Source organism: Leptodactylus fuscus, chromosome 9 (assembly GCF_031893055.1).
Source record: "Leptodactylus fuscus isolate aLepFus1 chromosome 9, aLepFus1.hap2, whole genome shotgun sequence".
NCBI classification, from domain to species: Eukaryota; Metazoa; Chordata; class Amphibia; order Anura; family Leptodactylidae; genus Leptodactylus; species Leptodactylus fuscus.
This window is the reverse complement of record NC_134273.1, coordinates 17,255,600-17,266,470: the sequence shown is the minus strand read 5'-3', so window position 1 is coordinate 17,266,470 and position 10,871 is coordinate 17,255,600. Positions and strand designations below refer to the sequence as shown.

At 44.7% G+C, this 10,871-nt stretch overlaps 1 protein-coding gene across 1 annotated transcript; it reads right to left on the bottom strand.

Annotated features, from left to right (window-relative positions):
* Window positions 1-698: 698 nt before the first annotated feature.
* Window positions 699-9,522, bottom strand: LOC142218474 (uricase-like). Its single transcript, XM_075287225.1, has 8 exons — window positions 9,493-9,522; window positions 6,814-7,032; window positions 5,407-5,523; window positions 4,945-5,023; window positions 4,636-4,822; window positions 3,240-3,363; window positions 2,280-2,363; window positions 699-773 (listed from the first exon to the last, which is right to left on the bottom strand). The coding sequence occupies exons 1-8, from the start codon at window positions 9,520-9,522 to the stop codon at window positions 699-701; spliced, it is 915 nt and encodes a 304-aa protein (XP_075143326.1).
* Between the last annotated feature and the right edge of the window lie 1,349 nt (window positions 9,523-10,871).

Sequence of the window (10,871 nt, the reverse complement as noted above, 5' to 3'; positions counted from 1 at the left end):
ACTTGACTAGAAGGATGTTTAATAGGGTTTGTCAGGTTCCACCAAAGTGTCTGTCGTTTTGACCAGAAGGACATGGCGGGAATCTGATATAAGTGTGAACACAGTCGTATTTGTTGGTAATCTGGTTGTTATGTAGCCAGTATATAGCAGCACAATACACTGACCGCAATATACAATTTCCACTATATCAAGTGTGCGACTTATTTTTATCTGAGCCAAAAGATCATTTGTACTAGTTGAAGGGGGCCCTGTAGTTGTCCTAAGTATGGAAGCACATTAGTTATCTCTTATATGGCGGTATTATAGTTGCTATTACAGTAGTAGTTTGGCTGGCTGTGTTATGGGATGCTGTATGGATGAACTATATGGATGCACAGTCTGAAGGCATCATGTCTGAACGGATACTGTAATGGCACAATGATTGGTCCTGCTGTGAGCCACAAATGGAGTCACTGGCTGGGAGTGTAAGGGGCTTCCCATGGCTGGGGGCCCTACTGCAATGGTACATGAATAATGCCACCTATACCTGCAATGGTTGGCAGTATGGCGGATGGTGCTCATGATCCCGTCTTACTCTACCACATATAGGGACATTGCATCAAGCCACAAAGAACCAGAATCCTTCATATAACAATGACATTATTTATTGCTCCGGATCACTACAAGCACAATAACTACATCACAATCGTCACAGACAATCACAGCTTGGATACAGGTTTCCTCCTCACGGTCCCGGTGATATTCCCGTAAGGTTTGTCAGAGGGCAGTAGGATCTGAGGGAACATTAGATATAAAGATTAGATATTTCCATGATCAATCATACCGCCATAATGCACCTCTGTATAATAGCATAATACACATTCATTACCTTTGTATAATGATAATATTATACTGCCATCACGTTCCCTACCTGTGTACTGTAATATTATTATACTGCCATCATGTTCCCTACCTCTGTACAGTAATATTATTATACTGCCATCACATTCCCTACCTGTGTACTGTAATATTATTATACTGCCATCATGTTCCCTACCTCTGTACAGTAATATTATTATACTGCCATCACGTTCCCTACCTGTGTACTGTAATATTATTATACTGCCATCATGTTCCCTACCTGTGTATAGTAATATTATTATACTGCCATCACATTCCCTACCTGTGTACTGTAATATTATTATACTACCATCATACTCCCTACCTGTGTACTGTAATATTATTATACTACCATCATACTCCCTACCTGTGTATAGTAATATTATTATACTGCCATCACGTTCCCTACCTGTGTACTGTAATATTATTATACTACCATCATACTCCCTACCTGTGTATAGTAATATTATTATACTGCCATCATGTTCGCTACCTCTGTACAGTAATATTATTATACTGCCATCACGTTCCCTACCTGTGTACTGTAATATTATTATACTACCATCATACTCCCTACCTGTGTATGGTAATATTATTATACTACCATCATACTCCCTACCTGTGTACTGTAATATTATTATACTGCCATCATGTTCCCTACCTGTGTACTGTAATATTATGCTACCATCATACTCCCTACCTGTGTACTGTAACATTATTATACTGCCATCATGTTCCATACCTCTGTATAGTAATATTATTATACTGCCATCATGTTCCATACCTCTGTATAGTGATATTATTATACTGCCATCATGTTCCATACCTCTGTATAGTAATATTATTATACTGCCATCACGTTCCATACCTCTGTACAGTAATATTAATATACTGCCATCATGTTCCCTACCTTTGTACAGTAATATTATAATACTGCCATCACGTTCCCTACCTGTGTACTGTAATATTATTATACTACCATCATGTTCCCTACCTGTGTACTGTAATATTATTATACTACCATCATGTTCCCTACCTGTGTACTGTAATATTATTATACTACCATCATGTTCCCTACCTGTGTACTGTAATATTACTATACTGCCATCACGTTCCCTACCTGTATCCTGTAATATTATTATACTGCCATCACGTTCCCTACCTGTGTACTGTAATATTATTATACTACCATCATGTTCCCTACCTGTGTACTGTAACATTATTATACTGCCATCATGTTCCCGACCTGTGTACTGTAATATTATTATACTGCCATCATGTTCCCTACTTGTGTATAATAATATAAGATACAGGATAACTGATCTATGTATAACACCCATCAGGTGAAGTGGACATATGATGTCATTACGACGACGCTCTTCTGGAGATGTTCCCATTACCTCATCGTTGTTGGTCAGGCCAAACTTGCTCATGTCAATGTTAAAATAATGCTTGTTGGGTAAAATAACTTCAATTTCTTCAATCTATAAATGAATACAAGTAGTTCGGTTATTAGGATCAGCATGGAAGACGACAGTAGATATAGTGATCCCCGACTCGACCCTTTCACATCAATTGTCGCTATTCAGCAGGTTCTTAGATACTTAATTTTGTGGGAATCCATTGTAACCTCAGCTCTTTCTATGGTGAGTAGTCCAGGAGGCGGAGCTATCAGTGATTGACAGCGATCTCTGTATGCGCAGTCGTAGAGGGGAGGCTGTCATTCACTGATAGCTCCGCCTCCTGGACTACTCAACTCAGAAAGAGATGAGAAGACAATGTATATACAACGGCTTATACTGAACAAACCTATATATAAGTCTGCTCAGCTCCTCCTGCTCTATAACACCTGCACATTGAACTACATTTTTCACGTGACAGGTTCCCTTTAAGTAAATTCTATTCCGATTCCCTTCTTATATTCAAATATGTAAACTATACCATGTGGAATGCCTGCAGCTACCACTAGAGGGAGCTATACGGTGTTAATAAGAGGGAGGCAGTGAGCTCCCTCTAGTGGCCACAATTTTTTCCATTACATTCTATATATGCAATGAGCTCCCTCTAGTGGCCACAATTTTTCCATTACCTTCCTATATATGCAGTGAGCTCCCTCTAATGGCCACAATTTTTCCATTACATTTATATATATACAGTGAGCTCCCTCTAGTGGCCACAATTTTTCCATTACATTCATGTCTATGCAGTAAGATTGAGCTCTGTATCAGACAAACTGAGCTGTGACCACTGTCGTACTGTTAAAGCTGCCCATTGAGGTCACAAAAGGTAGCAGCAGGAGGTCGGCCATATTTGTATTGAAGAATAAAGACCATGACCCCAGGTACAGGACTCTACAGTACCTCAGGAACGCTGGCCAGGCTCAGCACCTGGATGTCGTACAGCGTCTTCTGGACAGATGGAGAATATTCTCCTTTGTCGTACGGACCAGCAAATTTATCAAGGACAATTTCTTTTACAGTGTTCCTAGACAGACAAGAAAAAACAATTATATCGATTTTTTTTTTTTATAATCGTAAGGTTGTACAGGATTTATATGTAAGTGTGAATACACTCCAATATGATGCAGAGAAGTGAGAGGAAAAGTGATGCCAGAATGGGTCCCATAGATTAGATTCAAGAATGGATCCCATCCAGTGAGTTGTTGTACCAGACGGAGCCCGCCCTGTCTAATAACGGAATCAAAAAACACTACCGATTCTTTGACTGGTCACATGGACTGGAATGGGGTCTGTCAGGTTTCTGTCGATTACCATTGAAGGAATAAGTCCTCTGTGTACGACTTTTTCCTCCACGATTTTCGGCAGACACTACGATGGGGTCTTCAAGGGAGATTCCAGCACAGATGTGAACAAAGTCCGAGCTAATAAAGTGGCAAGTCTCTGCTTTTCAACTTTTTTATATCAGAATGCTGGAGTGCAGGGTGCCCCCCTATATACATACCTCCCAACTGTCCCAGATTCAGCGGGACAGTCCCAGATTCTGGGTCCTGTCCCAGTTGGTGTAAAGTATGTCCCGATCTCAACTCATCTGGAATACAATGGTGAAGCGGGGAGTTGCCTGCTCCCTGCTTCACCATTCTGCCCCTGTCTCGGCTCCGGGAGCTTCAGGCCTGATGTGATGATGTCACCTACATCACGACTGCAGATCCCTGAAGGCTCCGGACCAGCAGGGGAGCGAGAAGAGGTGAGGATTAGGTTTTTTTAAAATGTAGATTGTGAGCCCCATCGAGGGATCACAATGTATATTTTCCCCTATCAGTATGTCTTTGTAGAATGGGAGGATTCGAACCCAGGACTTCAGCACTGCAAGACTGCAGTGCTAACCACTGAGCCACCGTGTTGCCCCCAATTAGGTTTTTTATGTTTGTTGCTACCAGGATCAGGACATAAAATTGTGGGGGCAGCTGGAGGGCGACATTAAACTAGGGCAACTGGAGAGGGACATTAAACTGTGGAGGAGGGCAATTGGAGGGAAACATTATGCTGTGAGGGCAATTGGAGGGGACATTATAATGTGGGGACATACCATGTTAGGGCGACTGTAGGGGTGATATACTGTGTGGGGGCACAATAAGACGTGAATGGGAATGGGTGTGCCCAATGGACTCCATTGACTTACAATGGGTCATGGTGACAGTCATTTTTACGGGAGTCATGATACTGACAGAATCTCATAATGTAACCTCTCCTAAATAAAAGGGGCCATCTCCATCTCACTGGACACAAGGTCACTCACCATGTGGAATCAAAGTTGACCCCATGATAGGAGTTGTACTTCCATCTGCAGTTGACTACGGTTGAGAAGCAGCGATCTCTCACTTCGGGGAGTGTTGTATATTGGTCTTTTATAAAACCTTCGAATCCAGACTGAGTCGTCTTCAGAACTCTGAGATCTTTAATACCAGAGTATATTACAGGTGGACCTGCGGAGAAGATACATGTCCTATACAGGATACAGATTCACCAGACTCTTACAACATAGTGACAACCGTACGTTTTTCCATACATGATGGTGTTCCCCTTTAAGACAACAAAAGGCAAATACCTCCTCGCTTCTGTTCTACTTCACAGTAGTGAGAACCCTCAGAGGAATAGACAAACGCGTGAACGTGCTGGGCTCCATTCTACAATGGAAACAGAAAGATGCCAAGACAAATATGAATTAAAAAAAATAAAAAATTTTTTTAAAGCCCATTAAATCCAGATCCTGTGCATTCATCAGTCCCATCACCTGATCACAGCTCAGTCCCATGCAAGTGAATGTGCTGAGCTGCAATACCAAGCACAAATGGACAGCGCATTGCTTGGTAAGTACTGAAGAAGCTGCAGAACCCACCCGAACGCTGCAGCCTCCTCACACAGCTGATCAGCCTGGGTCCCCTGCCGATCTTTAATCGATAACCTATCCTAAGGATAGGTCATCCATTATAAAGGCTGGATAACCCCTTCAGATCAATGCAGGAGATTTGGAGGTCTGTATCAGAAAAACGGAGCTCTCGACAAATACCTTTTCAAAGCGTCTCCAGGGGGCTTCTTCGATATATGTTTTTGCTTGGGTAACATGGCTGAACGACGTCAGGAAGTGATTACAAATTTCCAAGGAGAAATGTTCAATGGTTTTTATCTATAAAATAAAATGATATAAAATACCTAGATACAAAGATTTAGTGCAACAGATCACATTATCCTCCCGGCCAAGTGTAATGGAAATCTTACAAAGCGGAACCTAATTGCTTTCTAAGATCATTGCTGATATCTTTCCTCCTGTCCTGATACAAAAAAACACAGATTTTAAGGAGGGTGGACTTTGTTTTTCTCACGACAATTGAAGGCAACAGTATAATGGTGGCCTGTTTGCAGCGCAGTCCTATGCAAATTATCGCTCACTACGATCAAATATATGAAATACTAGCTATAACCTGCGACTTCTCCGCTGTCCCCTCACCCTTGCGCGAACCATCTGCAGCGCCGCCCGTGGCCCCCCACAGCCCTTTCCTTGCGGCCGGCATGGGCCCCTCCCACAGCATTGTGGGCCGGGACCCCATGGCCCTGCTACTGCACCTCTGGCCCTCCGTTTTCCCCCCACCTGCGCCTCTGGATCTCCTCTTACACCTCCCACCCGCGTCCCTGGCCCCCTCCCCCCCTTTAGAGATTACAGTCACCTCCTACATGTACATCCTCCCCCCCCTTTCCACATGTGCAATCTGGCCCCCCCTCCCCCTACTTACCTTCTGCCCTTTGTTGCGAAACCCGCACCCCCCGACCCCCTCTGTAACCCGTAGCACCAGCACCCTCCCTTAAGCATCCCGCCGATCCCTGTTCCCGCAGTGCTCACCATTTACATGCTGGGGAGGTGTGTGTCTTGTGGCCGCAGCTTCAGCGAGCATGTGCAGTCCTTCCTGTGGCGTGTGTGTTCCCGGCCGCACAGTTCGGACTGGATGCGCTGCTGCATGCTACGCCGGCCTGAGGCAATGTGTGGCCAGCCGGCATGTCAGCGGCGTTTGGAGCGATGCAGGCGGCCGCCATGTTCAGCGTAGGGTTCCCACGCGTTGGCCACGCCCACAATTCGGTGACAACCTATGGGCCGCTGTGCTGGCTCCCTATCCCGCCCACACACTGGAATGCACCAATAGCAGCTGTGTGTAAGTCTCTGCAGTCACGTCATGCCCGGGCCGACAGCAGAGCAGGAGACAACTTTGGAGGGTCGCGGTGGCGTTTTGGGGTGAGTGAGACACTTTTAAAGTTGCGTATCACCCCTTCCTGGCCAATATGTAGGTGTGTGTGAAATTTCGCGGAGATCCATTCAGCCGTTCGGGTGTGATTGAGGAACAAACATCCAAACACACAAACCCACAAACATCCAAACTTTTCATAATATTAATAGGATGCTGAAGGTATTGGCTAAAGTACTTACCCCTTTCAGTTTGGCCAAGGCATAGACAGTATTTTTTATAGTATCTGTGGGAATGATGTCACCGTTATCCCCGGCCAGATAATCCTTCTTCGTTCTCAAGGTAAGTTGAACCGAGGCTTCAATTTCTTTAATAAAATGTTGCTTGCCTTCCCTTCTAATCTGAAGAACTTTTACTGCATTCTTCCCATAACCGGTCTGGGCAAATTCTACACTCGCGTCCTGAAAATGAAACAGAACACGGCAAGTCAAGTTTACTCAGCAGTCAATAAGTTATCAAATACCTGGAAAATGAAGAACCGCAGCAGTATTAATACTACAACATGTCCTCAGACCCTGATCTAAGACAAAAAGTTCTAGTACATGGGTAGAGAAATAACACCGTATCTGTCTATAGGTTGCGTCCAGTACTGTACTCTAGCTCCATTGAAGTGATGGGTTCTGAGCTGCAGTACCAGACACGACCTGTGTACATGAGTAGCGCTGTTTTTTGGGTGGTGGCTCGCAGGGGAACAAGCTGCTGAATTTCCCAAATTCAAGGCAAACACGCTGTGGTTTGTCACCAGGGAAATTCAGTCACATCTGTTCTTATGTTATGAATACGTGTTCACTTCCCGTTTTTTTTACAATGCATTCAGTGTATGTATTGAAGCGTCCATAGGCTAAATGTTTGCCATGCAGTAACGGATTATAATATGCCAGTCTAGGAATGGGGCCTGAGAAGAAGACATCGGTGAGGTTTGTGATTCGCAGAATGGCAGGGCTCCATCGAGAGCTCAAACTCCTTTGGCACCGCACAGAGATTTCTGTTACTGACAGTCTAGCAGGTACAAATCAATAACCATGGACTTAGAATGCTGCGACTCTTCTGTCCCGGCAGTGTCCCTAAGCCGACCTGTTTACCAGCTGTGGCAGTGAGGTCTGTCCGCTTCTGCTTCACAGACCAGTGATGTCATATGCATTCGCCACGTGGCCTGTTTGCAGCGCAGTCCTATGCAAATTACCCAGAAAGTTGTTCGCTCGCTACGATCAACTATATGAAATACGCTGGAGGTATTGGCTAAAGACCGACCATCGAATGGTCAAAAATAGAACCATAGTCAAAATGCAATTCTGGCCGACCCTGTAGGCACACGGATCGAGGTCAATATGAGCAAAATATATAAAACCGTGGTAGATAAAAATATCAATGCTATATACAGCACCGCGCCCTGGCGTCTGTATAGAATATACTATAACATATGGAAATACATCCAAAGTATCAATCAATATAATATGGAAGCCTGACTCATGGCCAATAAAACAATGTTTCCCAGGTTGTAGGTCGGGACTGGGGTTGAGCCGATCTTGGATTTCAGGATCGATTTTAAAATCTGATCATTTTCCAGACGATCCCAATCGTGAAATTTACTCAATCGCTGATCGGAATCCGATCCCGATCGCTCAACCCTAGTCGGGACCCACTGGGGGTCAAGTAATGATCTCTTGGGGGTTGCAAGGTAATTTGCCATAGTGCTGCAGTGGGCACTGTACCGCGGTCATGTATTACAATATTCCTCTTGCAGGGTTTCTAGACATACACACGTTTTCCTCCGCTGGCCCCTATCTTCCAGTATATGGAGGAGGGGGCAGCTGCTATCTCTTTTTGAGTTGACTGTTTATGAGCCCGGCAACATCTCAGGACATTTTCATTGCCTTTTATAGTAAATTCTAAGCACTCGTGCTAGATATCAGTGCAAAATCCAACTAGAGTCCTGCAAAATGGTTATTGCTGTATATTCTGGGTTTGCATAGAAGCTTGTACTGTTATCTAGGTGTGTGCCACTGAGAATGGGGGCAAAGTTTTGGTGCATGCTGGGGAGAGACTTCTAGTGAGTGGGGTCTTCTCTAAACTCTATAGAGGAGAGGTTGTACTAGGAGGTAGTTGGGTTCCTGAGCAAAAGCCCATTCCTAGTATTGAGGAGAGAGTCTGTCTACCTAGCCGATGAAGATGTACAAAGGTCCCAGAACAATGGCCATGCCTGAGCCACAGGACGGACAGGGCATACTGCTGATACCTTGTTGGGATTGTATTAGAGAGAAAGTGAAAAAGTGACACTTATTAGAGAAGGCTATCCTAGCGAGACGTGAAGGCTGCAATTGGGAGCACCATCTATCAGCTCGAAGTGGTAACAACTACAAGTTCTTTACCTCCATTTGTCTCAAGTCTCCTGAGTCTTATTCCTGCACTAAGATCATGGACACTCCATCTCCCATCAGGCTCAGGAAGGCTGAACACAACCAGGCCAGACTACAAATCCGGTACACAGCAGGCCCCCCAACACCGCACCAGCCCAGGAGACGAACTGGAAGAAACTGATAGAATTCATGGCCACTGTGACAAATTCGATGACTACTAGTTTCATCCTTTGGGCTCCCTCCAATGGGTTGCTCCATTAATCTGACTTTGCCATATACTAACTTTGTGCACATTCACACTGCGCAAACACAGACTGTGAGTAACGTTAGAGAAATAGATCTCAATGATCCACAGGATCTAGTAACAATCTATAAGGGCACCCAGACCCCTCGGGTGGAGTGATGGTGTTTGGCTCCATTTTTTTTCTAGTAGTTAAAAAAGAACCGGCCTACACGTCATCACATGATATTGTTATAATATGCATTTATATTGGTTGGTCCTACCTTCAGCGATCCGCCGTATTTCTGCGCCATCCTTCGATGAGTGACAGTAGCCGTGAAATCAGAGCTAACAGTTCCTGAAAGTAGATGAATATGGAGAAGGCCTGTCCAGGGGGGCTGCTATTGTACATGGACTCTGGGCCAATCAGCCTCTGTTTGCATAGTTGAAATGTAACCTCTACTCGAGGGGTCACAAATATCTGTAAGGGGTCAGTTATTGTTTAACTGGAACTTTGTGTCTCCCTTTATACAGCATTTTCGGCTAAAAAAATATCTACAAATGTTCAGGTTTTACCTCTTTGATCGAGGAGGTCGTGGTTTTAATAGTTAGTTTTGGTCATAGGGGGAACGGGTTGGGTAGGCTGGAACGTTATCTAATTTTGGACCTCCCATGAAAGATAACCAGTAGAGATGAGCGAGTAGGTATTCGATCGCATACTACGGTATTCGAAATATTCATACTTGATCAAATACTACTAGCTATTCACAGTAATTATTCGATTCAGAACCAGCGTTGATTGGCCAAATGCTATACACTATATAGCATTCGGCCAATCAATGCTGGTTCTGCAGCAGGCTCATCCTTGCTAGTCAGGAGAGCTGGCAGCTTGCTGTTATGAGGGAGCTTATTTTTTCTCATAGGAATGCATTGACCAGTGTTGATTGGCCAGTGTACAGCATTCGGCCAATCAACGCTGGTTCTGCTGGAGGCTCGTCTATGAGGAGGCGGAGTCTAAGATCGGACCACAGCAGTCTCCATTTTGGACCAATCTTAGACTCCGCCTCCTCACAGACGAGCCTCCGGCAGAACCAGCGTTGATTGGCTGAATGCTGTACTCTGGCCAATCAACGCTGGTCAATGCATTCCTATGACAAAAAAGTAAGCTCCCTCGTAACCGCAAGCTGCCAGCTCTCCCGACTAGCAAGGATGAGCCTGCTGCAGAACCAGCGTGGATTTGCCACAGGCTTGTCTTTGCTAGTCTGGAGAGCTGGCAGCTTGCATTACGAGGGAGCTGCCTTTTTATCAGCGCAACTGCAAGCGCTGTGCAGTGAAAGCACACGGACCTCATAGACTATAATGGGGTCCGTGCGCTTTAACTGCACAGCGCTCCTCCTAAACACTCTCCTCATGCTACTCGTGGACTTGGTGACTCTCCTTTAGTCGAAAAGTGGTTTCCCCTGAAACGAGCATTTTTTCCCATAGACTATAATGGGATTCAATCGAGTAGTCGAATATTGAGGCTCTACTCGAAACGAATATCGAATTGTTCACTGTTCATAAAATGGGTAGGGTCAGGATTATGGCCGCGACATTGAGAATGTTGGGTACTGGTAACACATTAGCCGTGACATCACCAGTACCCAATATGTGACCGCTGAAG

What these genes read in the sequence shown, in the direction of transcription:
- LOC142218474 (XM_075287225.1), bottom strand. Translation starts at nt 9,522, where the DNA reads ATGGCGCAGAAATACGGCGGATCGCTGAAG. An exon ending in CCTGGAGACGCTTTGAAAAG is followed by an intron (nt 5,024 to 5,406) that starts GTATTTGTCGAG and finishes TTTCCATTGTAG; the next exon opens with AATGGAGCCCAGCACGTTCA. An exon ending in GTCAACTTTGATTCCACATG is followed by an intron (nt 3,364 to 4,635) that starts GTGAGTGACCTT and finishes TTGTCTGTCTAG; the next exon opens with GAACACTGTAAAAGAAATTG.